This window comes from Anopheles coustani, chromosome 3 (assembly GCF_943734705.1).
Source record: "Anopheles coustani chromosome 3, idAnoCousDA_361_x.2, whole genome shotgun sequence".
In the NCBI taxonomy this organism is placed as follows: domain Eukaryota; kingdom Metazoa; phylum Arthropoda; class Insecta; order Diptera; family Culicidae; genus Anopheles; species Anopheles coustani.
In genome coordinates this window covers 4,997,570-5,017,544 of record NC_071288.1, presented here as the reverse complement: position 1 = coordinate 5,017,544, position 19,975 = coordinate 4,997,570, and the positions used below count along the sequence as shown (strand labels likewise).

Below are 19,975 nucleotides of genomic sequence, written 5' to 3'. Positions count from 1 at the left end.
TCGTCTCGTGTCTGTGCTCGATCATCACGTTTGGCTTTCGAAGGGAAACAGAGCATATGGAAAACTTTTCACGCACGCATTTTTTCAACAGGATCTCGATTCGTTCCGCTTCCTTCCGATCATCTTGTGTAATCGAGCACGCACGGCGTGGAAAACCCGCTTTTCATTCCGCACTGACTCACGTACGCATCGAAGCAAGCACGCACGAAACGCTACGAAACGACGATTCACACAATTCACAGTAGCGAAGAAAGAAAAGTAAAACGGAAGGAAACAGCAGGCGTCGATCAATTAGTTCCATTTGCGGTACGATTTTTCCCGTATCCGGTGTTTTCTCTTCTTCTTGATGCGCCGTTTAATTGTGGCAATAAAAAGGTGGAAAGAATGAGATACTTTAAAACTACTCAATGGTAGGATTTTCCTATTTTCACACACTGAGAACAAGAACCAACAACAGCTTCAAACAATATGCTTTTTCACTGACCACATGATCACGAAATTTTCATTTCCCTCCGATTTTCCGTGCCACTAACACCACCTCAAAAACGCCCCGACTTTGAGAAGATCAACCAAACGGGCGTTCCGGCACCGCAAATACACAACCGGGCGGAATTTCCATCGCGAAAAATCCACTCCCGAAATAAAGATCGAAGTGTGCGATGGGATCTCTTTGGTTTTCCTTTTTTTTCTGCTAATTAAGAAACCAAAATCCTCCTAGTTCGCACTCGAGCCAGCGGGTTGTTCAAGATCAGAAACCAGACCAGAACTTCCAAACCGATCCGATCGAGCGTTACGCGAAAACTATTCGAAGAAGAGTCCTCGTCGCCGAGTCGGGTTCGCTATAGAATACGCAGGAGGAGATTCCATGATGGAGAGCGTCGCCCATATAGGATTCGGCAGAGAGAAAATGGACTCCCAGAGTCTGAGTGAGCGAACATTAAACTCGAGGTTCTCTGGTTCTCGCGTGTACGCGAAGGGACGGCGATGTGCGTACTCCCTTGTTCTCAGTTGGTTTTGAGGCGTTTGAGGCATGAAAAACGCTTCAAGGGACCGCCGGCACACGACCGCAAGTTGGGAGCGAACTACGAACGTTGACATGGTTACACGGGGGAGTGCGGTTCTCTTAAACCATTTTCCCTTCCAATCGCTGTTTTCCACAAGCGAAGTCCACCGCAGAAGTCCACACCAGGAAAAGGCAGGAAAATCAAACGCACTCTCTTTTCGGTCGTGGAGTGGCCGCTTCGACTCACGCCAAACCTGTGTTCTTTGGCAGATGATTCCCATTCGTTCTTGATTTGGTTTTTTGGAACTGGCACTTGCCGAGAACGGGGTGCGAGGAACGACATCATTAGAATGGCTACACTATACTTAGCGCCACCAAGACGCAGGGCAGACAGAGGCTAAGAGTCTTCTAAGCCGAGTGCCAGGCGAGGTTAATCCGAAATGGATTACGATTACGTGTTTGTTTTATGTGGGGCTGATGAAAAGGCCGGGCGCGTTAGATGCGTTCAACATTTTCGTCTGCGTTGGTGTTGGAAATGATAGACATATAGAACCTGTTTCGGTTGTTTTTCCTAGCGATAGGCAAGGTTTGGGGAAATACTGGTCACTACACACGGATGTGTGATAGGCACATACTGGCATAAAGATTACTTGTTTCTTGCATTAGTTTTTGAGGAACTGAGCAATCAACCAACATTGTTAGAATTTTGCACGCCCGTAGAAGTTGGAAACTAATTAGCGACGCCACCGTCATGATTGGCATTTCGAAAGTAATGGTCGTTAGGAAATAGTCAATTGGAAAGAAACATCGAAGAACTAACATGTGCAAATGAGAGGTTGCCTTTGTGGTGTGTAATGATGAGCGTCTAAGGTATCAATTAAATAAAATAACAAGAATTTAGAAGCCCCTAAACTACATACAAATTGAGGCAGCAATTTTTGGGAAACGTAACAGAACTCCGTAGAAAACAAAGTATTAACAACGTATTGTGATTACATTTTATATTCTTGACTGTGTTATGATAGTTTAATTCTGTTGTAAATGAACAAAACAAGCATTCTTTTCATTACCGATATTGAGCATTTGTTTGTTTAAACCTTTTCTTAGCCCAGGACATCTGACAGAAAAGGGTTCTCACCTGAAACGAGAGAAAGAAAAACGGAAGAAATTTAATATCGTTTGTATGGAAGCAATTTAATTAACAGTTCCGCGTTCCAATCCCGAGAATTCGTTTTCTTCTATTTCCCACTACGAGCACAATCACCGACGGTGGAAAAATTCTTTTAATCCCTTCTAGTTTTCCCACCGGTCAGGTGTCTTGTACCTCGGGTCAGCTGTTTTGATCACGTCCCGAACGTGTTGTTGTCGCAGAAAACGATCGAAAGGTAAATCCCCGTCGGAGCAATTTGGAATGCAGTTTCTGGATTTCACGTTTTTGCTCATCTGTGTTTGGTTCGAAATTGCATTCAACCTGCCATGGTTCTCCGGTTCGGCCTTGGACAGGAAACCAGGGTCTGTTTCCTTCAGAGTGCTTCCCGAGTACCCTTGTGAAGTGTGTCCCAAAGGGTGGATTTGCCTTTTTGGCACAGCTTTTACTACTGCAGATGCCACTGCAATATGCAAAAACCCGGAAAGCCATCCCCAGGAGCAGCCACGAAAGCCGGCGAGGATTGTTTGTCATAATCAAATCTCTTTCGGGGTAGTAGTGGAGGGATAAAAAAGGAAAAGAATATTAAGGAGTTGGGGACAACATAAAGAAAAGCTGTTGACGTTTCATATAAAGTGAATCTTATCCTTTAATGAAAAAAATACCCGTTAGTATGATTTCGAACACTTCACAATAAAGAGTCGTTGTGCATAATGCGCTTCTATTAGAAAAACAATAAAATTGACACTCCTTGATAGGATTTTTATGAACATAAATAAAGGTTCTTGTTTTAAAACCCATTTCAATAGTTTTCAGTAGATTATTTCGTTGCTCGCATAACAAATGGCTCCCATTCTCGAGCCTTTTCTCATTAGCCGGATGGCAGGCATGAATTAAAGCAACATGAAATACATTACCATTTTCACGGTAGGGAAAAACCAGTACCACTAATGGTAATGGTGTAAATTCAACACTTTATGATTCCTCTCCGCGATTCCTCTCTCTGCAGGGGAAGGTGCATCCGGTATATATTTTCCGTTCCACCACAAACATCGCTTTCAGGGTATTTTGTTTTCGAAAAAATAAAAGGAAATTACACCCCAGTCGACAATGTGGGGAAATATTTATGTGTCACTAATTACGGATGCTAGCGGGAGCAAAGGTGCTATTTAATGCTCTTTGATTTTTTTTCCTTAGTTCCAATTTATCTCTGGAATGCAACGCGGAAGTATGGAGTTTTGGGAAATGTGCAAGGAATATATTGTATCGTGAAAGTTACGCGTTTCCGGATGGGGATAACTGATTTCACTTTAAGATAGAAAAGGATCAACTATTCTACAAGGATACTATCACCAAAAACAAGTATAAATGTAAACCCTCTGACAAACCTGCACGTATAATGGTAGGTCAACTTTCGAATAAAGGAGATAATATTCCTTTCCTTTGATATCCGTCCCTTTTTTAACAAGGACACTATCACCTTCAAAGCCATTCGTACTGCAGTTGAAGTGTGGCAACGATAAAACCATGCCAGCAGGAAAAAGGCAACGGATCGCCTTCCTATAAGCCAGCAGCAAAAGAAGAGGATCACACTGCGTAACCTAGAAAACGTGCAACTTTATCAGTCAATCCTCTGCTACCGGCGAGACGTTTGGGATCTTTGCCAGCATAATGTTTAAACCCCTTCGCTTTGTAGTCCGCTGCGGTAAAAACGGTTTGCACGATCCGTTTTCCGCTGGGAGTTTGTTTTATGTGCTTCGTGCATTTTCTCATCTTGCGCGGAAAAGCGGAAACGTGGACATTCTCAATCACACCAGAGTGGATAAAATTTTATTTAACCTTACCAAAAATGAATCATCGAACATATCTTAAACGGCATGTATTCAATATGTATTCATGATTAAAATAAATAAATTTAAATCATACATTTATCATAAAGGCTTTTTCTTACAACACCCCGTGAGCATTCAATTGTTTGCAGAGTCCCCCCTCCCACCGTGTTTTTCATATTATCATAGAAAAGTTGTGCATCGTACCCGTTTCACTTTTATCGTCATTTTCCGACAACTTCCTTCTGCAGCTTCGAAACAATACCTGGCGAAGAGCCACGTCGCCCGGTGGAAAGTTTTTACTTGTCACAGCTCCCTCTGCTGTTTCATCTCTTCCTATTTTTTCCTTCCTTTTTACAATTTTCAACTGAGAGTAAACTGTCGAAAACAGTGCCAGGAAGTAGGCGAAAAAAAACCCCGCACGGTTAAGGATATTACTTTATTTTCCCTTTTTTTCGCAAGGGTTGCTCGGATAGAAGGAAGCGCTCGATCTCGACAAGGATCCCAAGGATCCGTAGCGCATTGCCATCATTTTAATGGGACAGGATCAAAATGGGAAACAAGGACGTTCGCAAAAAACCGAGCAGACAGTGAAACCGAACGGAATGGAAAACGGTGTTCAAACCGGAGTTTATTTCACTGAAGAAAAGGGGCGACATGAAACTTCGGAAAAATAACTCAAAGATGGATTACTTCCATCGCTAGTTTCGCAGGATGATGATGCGGTCCCAGGAAGAAGTTGCAGTTTCGTTGCAGCCAAACGACAAATCCAACCTGAAAATTGGCAATCCATTGGGTTGAATGGAAAAGTTGGATTTTTATCGCGTATAAATAGGATACAAGAAATATTTCTTCCTTCGCAGCGTTTCGGCGGAGTGCAACTTAATGTCGTTGAAGAAGTGGACAACATTTATTATTTCATCTCTACTTTCGTTTATGGTACGTCGGATTGACCGGACGACTGTTGGTTTCCACCGACGGTTGGAAAAGGTGAACGAAATAAAATATTTTTCCCGACGACGAACGTCTGCAGTCGAAAGGTGATTCGTTCCGCCTTTCAGCTGGAAGACAGACACCATTCGATAAAAGCGATTGCAGGGAAAAAAACGCTCACAAACGATTCAATTAAAGTAAATCGTTTGGAAACGAGGGAAAACTGTTAGGAGTTAGGATTGGAAGGATACTTTGGACGTTGGTATCATGATCAAGAGGGTGCGTGGCAAAAAAAGAAGAAGGTAATGATAATCGTGGCCATATTTGTGACACTTTGTGAAAATTTGTAGCTGAGCTTCGCAAAGGATGAAGAAGTTATAATAATCGTCATGTTTTAGGTAATAGTACAACCTTGTTCCTTTTACGAGCAACATATCAAACAGCACATTTACTGAAGAATTATTTCAAGCCCGTGACAAATTCGTTAACAAATTTTAAAATATGTTAGCCATTCACCTTTCGGCGCGTCCCGACAAGGACGACATCGCTTAATGATACCGATAAATCAACTTTGAAGAGTGACAACTTGAAACCCGTGACTGTTTCCAATCGTGCTGCCACTCCTAACGTTTGATCTGTTTTGTATTTTCATCCACCGTAACCGCTTTTCGCTGGCGGCCCGGTCCATGATTCATATTTTCATAACCGAAACGGGAACGTTCCGAAACACTTACATTTACGTGTGAAGTGTCAGCTTTGTTTTTAATTCCGCTCGAATCAAATTTAATTCCATGAAGCAGCTTTGACGATGCTCGTTTCAGCATTTTCTTGTTTTCTTTCACCCTCCACGCCCCGCGTGTTTCGTTTTGTGGTGACACATTAATGACTCTACTGAAGCCAAACCTGAGGCGACCGCAGGATGAGGTTTTTCTCTTGGGCAAGGAAAAACACGTCGTGTGGTTGACGTTCGTTAAATATGTCGGGTCGGTTTTTATTACTCCCTTCCCTCGGTCGGTTCATTGTTGATTTTTCAACTGATAGTTAGACGCGAGACAGTTCCGAGCCGGCGGTAGTTAATCATTGGGAAAATCCATCGCGACAAATCGCGTGAAAAAAGAAGAAATGAAATAATAATAAAAGTCAAAAATTCACCATAAAACACCGAGACCGTCAGTGCCGTTGGGAAATGGAAAAAATGTAGCCCCGCAAGGGACCAAACAAATTAGGTGTGAGATGTGTCGAATTTTCCAGACTCGCGCGTTGTTAGAACACATTTCACGCAAGAACTGAATACGTCTTTCGACTTGGGGGCAAGCGTAAGTAGATGGCAGCATAAAGCCGGGCCAACCTCTTCCAATCACGCCACGAAATTTTTAAAACAAAACCACTCACAACACAGCGGGTTTTCTTGACTTTCAAACACACACATAAGGCGAGAGTCGATTGCCTCCTGTTGTGGCCACCTCACTTGACTTGGTGCCCTGCTACGTTGGCGATTGCGTCTGCGGGATTTATAAATAAAATCATTGAGAGGAACATATAAGAAACCGGCACCAGGCGTTTTCTTTCGGTTTTTCTTTCCGTTTTTCGCTGACGAACGCGCGCTCAAGTGCGGCCATCGCAGACGGACGTTTCCCGGGGGAGGGTTGGAAGTTTTACAAACAAGTTGATCCAGTTTTTGACCGGAGTTTGGGACGCGTGGATGCGGAAAAATTGTCACCCGAAAGATACGGGGCTCGGAAAACGGCTGGGATGAAATTCGCGTTCGCGTTGGCTTTTGGGGCATGATTTGACTGCTTTACGAAATCTGCAACACGCGAGGGAAATACTGCACCTTCCCTGGGAATCGGACGGTGCGCTCCCGCTGGGCCAGGGAAATGGGTTTGGTTTTTCCGACGACTCATCTTGCGCCATGCCAGTGCGTCGTTGAATTGAACGTTGCAGTAACATCGTTGCATTTTCACGATTTTCGCTATCGTCACAAACACACACACAGACCGGGGAGTTTCTCTTCTCGTGAAAGTTGGCGCTAGGCGAGGGAAAATTAATTTATTTCCAACCCATCCGTCCGTCAGCGAATGACGAGCATGAAAAATCCCCTCCCCGACAGTTGGTTTTCTTTGGAGCAGTTTTTCTTTCGCAAAATATTGAAACTGACGTTTTGCAGCGCAATTTTGAGGTCAATTTAATCATCGATAAAAAGCGTTTTTTTTACCCCTTTTTGTCAAAAACGATTTAATTAAAACGATTCCCTTTTCCTAGCCACGGTCAGCAGGATGATGATGGACGTATAAATGGAAAGTACTTGTAATAAATTTTCCTCCTACATGGTTGCATCAAGGCGTGGCTCGGTGCGAACGAAAAACATGAACCATGTTTTCCACCGTGTTTCTCTTGTTTTCCATCGGACGGGTTGAATTGTGGTGAAAACACTTGACACCACTTGACGCCACGGGAAAATCGGTTGGTTTTGTTGGTTTGGAACGATATGCCAAAAGTTGTGATTTACTTATTCACTCTAGTATAAATACTCATATATTCTTAGGTTTATTAGTTTTAACAGTTTTTATCATTTTTTGATTGAGTTATTTTTATCTTTAAAAATACTTATTTTTTTGCTTGACTTGAAACAACCCTTACACTTCTCGGATGTGGTGATAACTCTACTTAATCTTTCCCTGGACCTAAGGGAAGAAATTTGCCACTGTTCATGTGTTAGTGGGTTGATGTGGGGTGCTTCTTTCTTATCGTTTAGTTTTCACCAGCTTCCCTCTTCCATAAAGTCCAAACTCGTCCACGGAACGGATCGATCGTTACAAGACATGGATCAGCGGGATTTGCTTTGCGGACGGGCTGCGGATTTTGACCAACAACAAGGACCCATCCCAGGCAGAAAGGAAGTTTGTACATCGCTCAACATCTCGTGCGCTCATGCTGACACCGACGATGATGCATACATAATCCGGGTTGGCAACACTTGAGAGCGGCGGCTTTCTTGCATGCTGCCGAAACATGGAAACACGTTCTCGGACGAGCCAGCATCCACCGTGTATCGGGTGCACAGTGGAGAGGAAGGAAATCGATGACACCCAGACGAAGGTACGGGCGGGGAAAACCCCTACCACGTGCCTTATGCTTATGCTCGTTTGCAGTCGTCGCCAGAGTGGCCAGTCTGGCTGTCGGCCAACATATTTCGGTCGCCATCGGTAGCAAAACGACCCCCGGAGAAAATTGCCGCACGCCACGCGTGCCAGGGAAACTCGTCATACGCCACCCTTTTTTCCTGGGGGTTTCCTGAGACGGCAGGGGGAGGAAAGTGTCTCGCCAGTTGTTCTCCGAACTATACGGGACGAAGGGAAAATTGAGTGAACGGCGTGATCTCGATGCTGGCGGTGGCGTCTGGTGTGAAATGATGGGTGCCAAAGTTTCGGCCACTCCCATCGCTCACACCCCCCAAACTAGGTTTTCTTTTTTTTCTAACCTTTTTAAAAAGAATTGGAGAAAACGAGTCTATTATCGTGTGATGGTTTTAAAAAATTAAAGCAGTTTAAAACATAAGCTACAGTAAACAAGGGTTTTTGTGTAGCAAAGTGTGAAATATATTTCTAAAGGGTTTTCGAAACCATGATCATCAATACAATAACGATAAGGATGTTTATTAATCTATTACTACCATCTTTAGACGAAAAGGTGAACATATAAAACAAACACCGATAACATTTTCTTAACCGTTTCGAACCGAGGAGAGAAGGGAACAGAAAAATCCAAATCAAGCGTCAAGAATGTTCAAAGGAAAAACTTTCCTTCGCGATGACCATATTATTGCTTAGGAAAAAAACAGATTTTCTCAAAGTATCTTTCCTTCGCTAACTCTTTCGCCACGTACCGCACTTTAAACCACGTAGAGCATTGGAAAATGGAGTTGATGACAAGAAACTGCGACTAAGTTCGTGGAAAGAATGAAGGTATTTTTGCACCGTATAGACAACCGATTGGAAACCGGTTGAGGCAGAGTGTCATTCCCTTAGGTTATTCTTTTCAAGGTATTTCTTAGATCTTCCTGCCTGAAGAGACGGAGAGCGGAGACACGGATTATCGATGGCATTAAACTTTGCCCACGCTTTGCAGACGGAGAGCGGAGACACGGATTATCGATGGCATTAAACTTTGCCCAAAGGGAAAGATGCTTCAGAACAAATTTTAAAAACTTTTCCGCTAACGATGGTTAGGACATTCGAACGTGGCATCGAAAGAAAATGAGGGAAGATATTGAAATCACGTGCACAGTGTGGATAAGGTCAATGCCCTTCTAACAACAGATTGATTGATTAAAACTCGTTATGTAAGACAGAAAAAAATATATAATTTCACATAATTTTGTTTGCTTCATTTTCATACATTTTCCCATTGCTTGGCTTCACAGGAAACAGCTAAATAATTACTATGTAGGTCAAGGTTAAAACACGTGCGTGTTTGATCGGTATCGGTGTGTTGGTAGCTTTGAGTCTGTTTTAACAACGACGATGATATCGAAAAGCCCAAAGCGATCCCAGACTGTTTCCCCAAACGATCGATGAGATGTTCCCGTAAGTCCATGCTTTCTCCCACGTTCTCAATTTTCCTTCCTGTTTACCTTATCTCATAGATCCCGTGACATTTTATGTTTGTGTGCTGGTGGGCTGCGTGACGGTTGTTGACTTCGTGGGAATCTTGAAGGATATTGGCACTTAAAAAAGTGACACTTTTCACCGAAACACTGCTACACTTCTAGCGAAATAGGTTTAGATTAGGGTTGGAAAACATTTAAATACCATATCAGGGAAGTACACAACAGGAAAATATTACAAACAAACGCCGCCACGGTTACCTACACAGCGTTAGAGGACACAACCTTTTTTTTGTTTTTCGTTCACAAATGAGAACTAACATCCAGTGTTACGAAATTTGCTCACTCACTTTCTCGATCGAAAGAGCAACACACAGGAAAAGCTTCCATCTCTTTGGAGCTTCCTGTCACAGGACGGACGACGCTTTTCCTCGCTCTCTCTCACATTCGCGGGGAGCATTTTCACCACTCTGTTGTTGTCTCACAGCCACGGTTTTGGCATTCCTTTAACTTTAACTTTATTTCTTCTTTCGCACATTTTCCATTACAACACAACAGAGCAAGGGTGAAAACCAGGGAAGGCGGAGGGAAATTCTTGCCATTCCGTTCAATGAAACAGAAGCACCCAAACGCTGATGGATGAAAACATTGACTGGTGACTTTTACGACCGGAATTTTCTCAACTTTGTCCCGAAAGTGGCGAAAGTTGACGTCGTACAGCTTGGTTTGGTTCACACTTTTACGTTTTCGGTATGAACTTTTCCGACGCATCTGGGCCCAGAATGGGAGACATTTCCAATTCTTAAACCCCCTGCTGAAGGATAACTCTTTTACGACCTTTTCATCGATTTTGATATGGGTTTTTTTTTCTTTTCCTCTATTTTCCACCAGCAGGTAGAGGAACAAGTACGGGCTGTGCAAGTTTGCGCAATCGATCACGAACACCACCGTACGCGAGAAGGATTCCGACGCGCATTTGAATATTGAAACTAGATGAAATGAACGCCAAATTAAGAACAGGGGGTTTATGGTTACGGCCAATAAAGAAAACGACTACAAGTAACATTAATCAATAAAAGCACGCGCTTCAGACACGATTGATTCTGCACTGAACGGAAAATGCTGTGCATTCTACACGCTCTAAACCTGCTATCTTTTCTGAAAACCTATGCAAAAGGACGCCCTCGTGTCTGGTGAAAACGGAAAACACAGTTGGCGCTGGATGGTTGTGGTGTGTTCGCTATTTACACAGTTGTTTTCCGATTTTCCACGCCACTTTTCCACTCTCTAGCAGGTTTGGTTTGCTGCTTTGAACTGTTAAATCATAGCCGCACTTACGGAAAACGAATCGAATCGAAAATTTTCCGAGTAAATACACGCGCACGCGACTAGCAAAACAAGATCCGTCGAGGTAGTCGATAAAAAACGCGTACCCCTCAGAACGTCCGTCAAAAACGCGAGACATTCGAAACTACCTCGCTTAGACGTGTTGGTGTGCGTATGTGTGTTTGCGTTTGGTTTATATGAACTATGTGTAGTGCTGCTTACTGCCACTAACACAACACGACATTCGTCCTACGGGTGAGGAAAACCAGTGTCAACATAAGGAGTTGGGTAAAAGGCCCTTTTCAAGGAGGGCTGGAATGATGACAGTTTTCAAAGAAGGCTCGTCTGAAGGGATCGGGCGCACGGAAAAGTCCTTTTTCCCCCTGTTTTCTTCCCCCAAGAAAAGGGACCTTCATCTTCTTTCGATGGGCTCGTTTTCGCAATGGTGTAAGTATCATCGAGCAGCGTGGAAAATAGGCCTTTTAGTCGTTGGATTGCAATGTGTCTGTGTATGTAGACAGTTGAATGCCAAACGATGGTATTTGTGACCCTGCAGAAGGATCCTTCGTGCGCATGCGAGAAATTTTGGTGGATCGTGCAGGACGAGCGAAGGGATGAAGATGGTGGGTGCAACCTGACAGATCCAGACTGTCATAATTTGACAGAAAAACGATCAAAACGGAAAAAGGAGTGCTTTTGATGGCTGCTAAGTTTGCACCGTTTTGGAGCTTTTTATAAAGTACTAGTTCTCAAGCTCCATTGAAATCCAAATGTTAAATGGTAGTGTTTTCTTGTTTCCAACTTGAGTTGTGACAATGTTGAGAAAGGATTTATTAAAAATCAGGGAAATTTTTTTGTTTTTTAACATTAAAACTAATAAAAGCTAACGAAACAGTATATCGGAAACAGGAAAACATAAAACTAAATAATACTTCCTTAACTTAGATGTATAAGGTTTGTCCTTTTCGACGAAGCGATCGATTGCTAGGTATGTTTACCCTATCTGAGAAGATGAACAAAATATCGTTATTCGGAATCAAATCCCTCCCTGTTACGTTTGTTTATTTTGGGCCGTGTTTACTTTTAACCACATTAAATGATTGAGTGCAAGTTGTATTGGGGTTCGAGGGAAGCCTGGGAGGAAGAAACGAAAAAGAATCTGTAGAACGAAAGGCAAATCCATCATAAACGAATAAATGTCAACGCTCCTGGATACCTATCGTGAAAAGTAAACCAAGTAAGAAACTGGCTTATCGAAGAAAGGCATAAGAGGGAAAAGAAATTCTTCGTTTTGAATAACACATTTTGCCCGAGGATGAGGAACATGGTCTGCCAAGATCAAACGGAAAAGAAAACACGACTTACCTTATCTTCAGCTTCATCGGCGCGTTCCTCCGCTTCGATGACTCGCTGCTCCAGTTCGGAGAGCTGAAAAGAAAGCAGAGTGGAGAATTTCAACTTATTTTTTAGTTAAATTAATTATGTCTATATTCTTTAATAAATTATGTATTTTTCAATACGTTTTTCTGGTAAAAAATTGTAAGATTTTTTAGGAGTTAATTCTTCGAAATTGCACAAACGGCGCTAGTTTCATTTCGAACTACGTTTGTGTCTCGACTAAATACGAGCAGTTGTTCTGTTTGACAACCAGGTGGCGCTGCTGTTGTTTCAAGTGATTACTCGTCTTCGAAGGAAAACGATAATTTTACGGAAAGAAAACTCGCTTCCCTGGGCTTTCGGCCACATTCCACGAGGGTCTCATTTACCCAAACATTTATTTGTAATTAAGTGATGGAGAAGTTTGTGAAGTGATTTACCACAATGGACCTAGGAGAGATTTGTCAACTCTCTCGATTCCGACTTTATTCTAGGATTGAAGTCATAATGAGCAGTGTTGCTGCCTTTTGCCTCCAAGCGAAATGGTCGGCCATTGCTTTCTACCACGCGATTTTCTTCTGCTGCTGCTGCCGTTGATGACTGCAATTAGTGCTAATTAAAATTTCGTTTCGTGATCAACTTTCTCTTCCATGGCGTTTGTGTTGTGTAGTGTTTTGGTGGCGCGCTCTGGCGCTGATGAAAACATTCCACCATTTCCAGCAGCAGTTCCAACAAATGGACTTCGCCCAATGCAACCGGAGGAAAACGCTGGAGAAGGGTGACATTTTTTGGAAGCTCCATCAACCACACGGAAAATGCAAGCAGCACACAATCGTTAATGGTGGCGTAGGATGAAGGCAACAGAAGGCAAAGCGGCAAGAAAATACAAACTAATGATCATGAGCTTGGATTGCAGCTTGGCAAAGCTAAACGACGACGTGGAGTTCCGAAGAATTCGTCTTAGCGTTTGTATTACCGAGGATATTCTTGGAACAATCGCAAACGGAAATGACTACATAGACGGCGTGGGATGTCATTAGGACGAATTCTGTGTGACTAAACGGACCTGCAGCAGGGAAACAAGGGAAATGATTTAATAAACAGCATGAGAGCGACAAAGGAAATTAAAATTTTGGAAACTTTAAAAGCAACAGTTTTCTTCAGATAATGAATTTTGATGTAAGAAATCTAACTCAAAACATCCATGTTGAAGTGGTTATTTCATAGGGTTATTTATGTCGAATATAAGAATTTCTGTATCGTAAGCAAGGCACTCATGTTCCTTCTTTTCCACGAGAACACCATTAAAGGCAGGCACGGAAAATGCAACAACTTTCAATTACAGATTCCCCTCCAACCTCGAGCCAATATTTGCCAACCGAGGCGAGCGGTGGAAACCCCTGATTGAAACCTTTTGCCTCATCCATTCGCCGAACGTCAATTTTCCGGTACTTTGGATTTTGCGGTCAACAGGTTGTTCGGGTTGCTCGGGAAAACCCGTCCCTTTGCTCCCGGTTTCGAAGGGATCGAAATGGCTAAACAAGCCTCCGGGCTCAGGAAAATTTGTTGTGAGCATCGGAATGAAATGTAATTATTCAGCCCCACTTACCCCGGCGACCTCCTCCCGCGCCGGTTCACCAACGTTCTTTCCGATCTCTTCCAAGTGGAGGGAATTTTTCTTCTTCGAAGTGGCGGCGAGATTTTGCTTTCCGCCAGTACAATCTAACGCGTTTAACGAGTATCGAAAAAGGTGAGCAGTTGTAGCAGTTCCGGCTTATCGAACGGGAAAATCGATCGTTTTTCGCACGTAGCGTACATTAAGGCGCGTGAGCCAATCCAGCGCGAGGAAAATGGGGAAAGCCTCGAAGGTGAAGATTTGCCAGGAATATTGTTAGCGTGCCTTTAACCATTCGGAGGAAAAAAGAAACGCCGTTCCGAAACCAAAGTCTAATTCAATTTAAAGAGGTATGTAAAGGAGCAAAGTTGAGGAGTCGTAAAATTTCCTGTTTAAAGGCGAAAAAAATCAAGAACTCGAAAGAATCATTAGACAATTAGTTAAATTATCTAAACCTTTGAAGTACGTTACGTTTTCCCACGATTCCAAGAATTAGTTCAATCAAAGAATCAAACAAGAATTCGGATATTATTATGTCCATTCAAATGAAAATAAACTTTTCCCAAAGTAACGTAGAGTTGAATAAATGATTGATTACTGAGAAGTAAAGATTTCCTGTGAAAAAGAAAACCGACACAACACAAATAGGAACGAAGTCCCTCTGGCGCAACTATGCTAAATGTAGTTACTTTCCTAACAAGGCTGGTTCCTAACAAGGCTGGCTCCTAACAAGGAAAAACAATGTGCGTGGGTTTTGCTACGGCTGTAAATGGGATTTGACGAATGCCAGACGAAGTGTAGGTTTTCCCGTACTTCCCTTTGTTGGCATATCATTAGGGGGAGCATTCCGCGGGCGATGCGATTTTCCTTCAACCATATTCTTCCTTCAGTTCGGTTTGGAAAGTAGGAAAGAAAAAGCCTACCACCATTGCGGGGGTGCTCTGGATGGAAATCTATTTTGATAAATGTTCCTGCCGAATTGTTTTGCGAAAGACATTCCACGCTCACATCCGCCGAAAGCAGCGTTTCGTGAAGAATCCTTCAAGAACACCTTAAAGGTTTCTACCAGAACCTTTTTCCGTTTCTTCCAGTAGAAAGTGGTTGGTTTTCGGAGGGCTCGAAGAACAGGAAAAAAGGATCGTAATGCGCTCTCCCAGCGTGGACCGGAAAATAGGCGAACGAATGGAGGATTTTTCATCATTTTTCCCCCCGCCGAAAGAAAAGATGACAAGATGATGGATGAACGACAATGGCAGGGAGAAAGGATGATTGTTGTTACACTGGGTAGGGCTTTTTCCTGGCGAAAAATCCTTTTTCCACACCGTTGTAAGTACCAAAAATACTGCCAAGTGGGGTGGATCCAATTTTCGTTGAGTAAACAGTTGCACTTTCACGCCCCAAAGCCCCAAACCAATGTTTTCCGTTGGGTTGTTTCCGTTGCCGTTTGTTTTTCTCTTGAGTTAAGGTAAAAATTAAGAAAAGCTGCAAAGAAGAGTTATGAACGTTACTGAATCCTTTCAGTTCGGAAACATGTCCACTTGTTAAGAATCCTTAAGTCTTTTTTATTCTATTTTTGCTTAAGGTTCTTTTCCACCTTTACGCTAATGAACTGGTACCGATTCAAAGAGGTGTAAAGCTGTACAACATTTTGATGATGATGGTGACAGATTTTCCCATAACTAACACATTGCAAATAATTTTACCTTCTGAGTGAAAACGAGTCCAGCTTTCTTGCTTTCCCTTTTTCCTTTCACCCGCCTAGATAACCAGGACTCGGTTGAATTCTAATTAAGTTGGCGGCCACTGGAAAAGTTTTCTCGTTCATCAAAACTTCAACAAGTGGCTTGGGAAATGGTAGCGAAAGGAAAGAGCACGGGAAGAAAAGAATAAAAAGGCACGCAGAGAGTGATACAAACACCGTCAAACAACCATCACCTTGGGAACATCGAGAGGCAAAGATAGACATTACGTCCAGCATCCATCCCTTCGGGCGGGATCACAAGGGTTCAACCATCCGAGGGCGACGGGGACGACGCAAGCCTGTCGGAGGCAAAGTTTACCCCCCTCTCCAACCCCCCATTCCCCCGGTCCGTTCCGGTCCAGGTTATTTTGAGGGGGATTTTTGTTCGCCCCGGGCCAAACGGTGTGACGAAGAAATCAAACACAACGAGCTACAATTTGATAAATTTAATTCACTTGGTGTCTGTTTGCGTTTTCCCAGGAAAAATAGGGAGGGTACGGCCCAGTGGCCTTTTGAAACAGGATAACGCACCTAAGAGGCCGCAACATTCGCACGCCGACACAAAAGAACTTTCCCCGTCCACTCGAGCCGAATTTTCATTCTTATGCCCTTCCCCTCGTGCGGTAGAAAAATGCAGGTGTCGGAAACGGAACGGTGGTGGTACGTCACGCCCTTTTGTATCGTAAGTTGATGCCGTCTGGCGAGGCTTTCGGGGGCTGTCGTCAAGGATTCATTCGCTCGCCACTTGAAGGAATACAATAAGCCTAACGAGGGGAAGACTTCGAAGCCGTTGGTGGGAGGGTAGGGAATGGGGAATGAAGTACCAGGCGTCTCCAATTTTCGGAGATTCTTCAGCGAAAAAGATGATCAAAGTAGAGAAGAAAAACCACCTACAGGGCGCTTTGAGAGGTTACCAAAAGCATGTTTCGAGGGGTGGCGGTCGGGAAAGCCGGCCTATTATTCGACTATTGATTGTCCGTTCGTTCGAATACGTTCCCGGTCGGTTCTTTGTCCTTCCGGTGACGTCTATCGGGGTGGTTTGATTTTTCGCAGATTTTTCGTGTTTGCTCGCCGGGGCAAGAGTGGGTGTGGGGGTGGGGGGAATAAGGTGGGAAAATCGAATTTTATCTACCATCAAATTTTATTGTTGTGCGGTAGATGAGCGGTTCCGTACGCAGGTTAGCGTGAAAAGACCCGTGACGAAACGTGAGAGAGGGCGCGCGCGAGAGCGAAAGGAAGGGGAAGAAAATGTGCCATCAGTTCGTCGCGAAGATTGTGCGTGGAAATGGATAGCGTTCGAGGGATTTCCCATTTGTTTGACCGATTCGCACTTGTTGATTTCCGGTGGCCTCCCGCAAGGAGGGAAAATAATCGTTAGAATATAATTTGGAACTATTAAATTACTTCCGGGATGAACGACATGGAGTTAAAAGAAGTTGTAACAAATTGAAATGATTAAATCCATGAAAAGAGTTATTTGTTATACGACCTTTTATTAAAAAAAAATACATTAAAATCAACTCCCAATTGAATGCACTGGAACGGTACCACCTTCCAAGACATTACCCTTTGCACGTAGAACACGTGTACCCCGTGTGACCTAATTTTCCGATCGAGCACGAGCTCCACCCAATGGCACACTGCGCGGTGTGCCCCGAAGCGTGATGATTTTCCACGAGCACAATTACGATTACCTTTTCGTCGAATGCACCCCTTGCTTGCTTGCACGAGGCGCCAACGTTGTAACGCTTCATGTAACGCCATTTATTTCGACACTCGTCGTGCGGTCGGTGTGACATGTTGACATTGGAAAAGTCCAGGAAAATCCCGGCACGTTCCACGACACAACCGGTGGTTCGCTTACCGAGTAGGGCAGGTGCCTTTGGGTTTCTGGAGTAAAACCAGGAACGAAACCAAAGGCGAGCATTTTCTTCGGGTCTTGTGGGACACACACACACCACGCGCGCCGGAGGAAATTGCAGCGAAAGGCAAACATGAACTCGCCCAAATGCACCAAAACTCCGGTGCTACGGTGCCATTGTGTGGCAACGCTACAATGCATTGCCCCCCTAATTAGTTTAGTTCTATGAATAAATTAGAGGCAATCGTTTCAAGGCAGAGTGTCAAAGGAATATTTTGAATAATTTCGGTTCGACGCGGAAAACTTCTGTTGAATACTTCCCTTTGCGAAGCACAATCTGTCTTCCTAAAAACATATCCAACTACAAGAATTCACCATACATGCACAACTTAAAAAGGGAGAGTCTTGCTGGAAACAACCCATTTTTCCAAATGGTTAACGGTGATGATTGTTAAAAACAATAATATAAATTCCGAATTTTCCAAGCGAATCGTACACGACCGTCCGCTATGTGCCACACTAAGGAAACGCGAATTATTCCTCCCATTGTTCAACGCCCAGTTGGGATGATGGTTGATGTGGTGGGGAGACTAGTATTTTCCTTTACCTTTTTTTTCTCCATCCCAGCAGGAAAACGAAACAGAACACAGCTCATGCATATTTTATCCAATAAAAACAAAGCGACGCTCATCGCTCGTCCTCGGCTGCAAGGGAGAGGTGGGTGGGTAAGGGCAGGGTGGGTTGTCTCCCAAGGACTGCATCAACATAGATCAAGCATCGTGTCGAGATGAAGGAAGTGAAGTGCAAGCGAATGAATGTTGACAGCGCAAACGACGCCAACGGCAGCGATGGAAAGCAATATTTTCCATTATATTTGTAGCGCGTGAAACTTTCCTCGCTATACACGGAAAACTGCACGCAGGGAAAACTTTTCTTCAAACCGCAAACAAGTGTGAAAGTTTTGCGATGAAAAGTTGGTGGTTTAGTTGCAGTTTCATACAGAATAAAATATGCATATCGCGGATAAATGAGTTAAATTAGTAAAAAATAATGGAAGGAAAAACGGAGGATTTTTACCTTTAGAATATAATCCATTTGAAATAATCCACGTAAGGTGCAAAACCTTGGTCAACATTTCATCCATCATCCTCCAAAATCCCTCATAATCCCTTGAGAACCCGTACCTAAAAAAGCATAAGAACACAATTTGTCAAAGTGGTGAAAATTAGTTTGCAAAGGATGAGTAAACAGTCCAAACAAAAAACTACCTACAAAAGCTCTTGGGAGAGAGACAACCCCGTACGTTCCTTCTGGTCCCTCGTCTGGACGTAAATTCATTATGGTTTCCCAAGGTGGATCCTCCTTTTTTCCTTTTGGTTTTCTCCCGGATCACAAAACAAAAACGATAAGGAAAACACATGTTCCACTTGACCATTGTTTTTTGTCGTTGCGTCTGCAATGAAACCCCGATATCCATCCATGTGGTGATGCCCTCTACTGATCTCACTACAGTCGACAACAATGACACAGAAACGGACCATTCCTTCCGTTTGGTGGAAAGTGTTCCATGATTTTCCTCCTTCCTGGCGAAAGGTTTTACCGAGTAACTCTGACCTGAGGTTTTCGGCAGAGGGGGAAGGAAAGAAGACTGCAAGAAATATGATCGCCCATGGATTACCCGCTCGCTTCTTCAAAGGCTAAACGTCGCTCCCTCACAATCCACACCGCTTTCCATCGGCACACAAACACGTGCCATTTTCCACGTTGCATCGTGAGCTGCCGTGTTCCTTTTTCTTTTTCCTCACTCGATGGGAGGGGATAGCATGAAAGATTGTTTTAGATTCGTTGGACAATACCTCGACGGTGGGAAGGGGGGGAAAAACACTGGACGGTGGCGCACTTTTCCCCCTAGAGAGCAAGACGTTCGTCTCTTCGAGGCACGCCATCCCTAGTGTGCGCATCTTTGAGTTACGGTGGAAAAAGAACTTCCTGTCTTCTGTTCCTGATGATCGCTGGCTGGGAAAAGCATGGCAGGGAAACACACACCCCGAGAGCCCTGAGCACGAAGTGCAACAATCACGAAGATGTAATTCATTTATTACCCGCTTCCCAACGGGGGAACGGAATTGAATCGGTCCCGTGACTCAGGGAAACTCCTCGAAGCGGAGGAAAAGAAAACCTATAGACATTGGAAGGGGAGAAAAAAAAATCCACTGCACCTCAGTTGTTCTGGAAGCGATGAAAAGCTTGCGTTGCCATGGTGAAAATCCCCCATCGCAGCTGATTCTAATAGCAACCATCGTTAGGTCGCTGATGTTCTACCATTTTCTTGAGCTCTTGGTTGGGAGAATTTCCTACTATTTTTTTTCCATCGTTTTCAAATTTCCCCGATGTTTTGCTCCGTCCCGTTGATAGGGAACCATTTTTCACCAGCGACGTGCATTTTACAACCCGGATCTGGAGTGGACTGGAAACTGGAAAAGCTCCTCCAATTCGTCGAGATTTTAAGTGTAGGAGATGTTTTCTTCTCTGCGAGA

General features: G+C 43.6%; 1 protein-coding gene across 1 annotated transcript in view; it reads right to left on the bottom strand.

The window, feature by feature from the left end:
* LOC131258641 (uncharacterized protein CG43867) overlaps positions 1-19,975 on the bottom strand; it is a 104,017-nt gene that overhangs the window by 18,800 nt on the left and 65,242 nt on the right. The window contains exon 3 of the mRNA XM_058259996.1: positions 12,210-12,272. Coding sequence (XP_058115979.1) covers positions 12,210-12,272 — 63 coding nt within the window. The remainder of the gene's footprint in view (positions 1-12,209; positions 12,273-19,975) is intronic.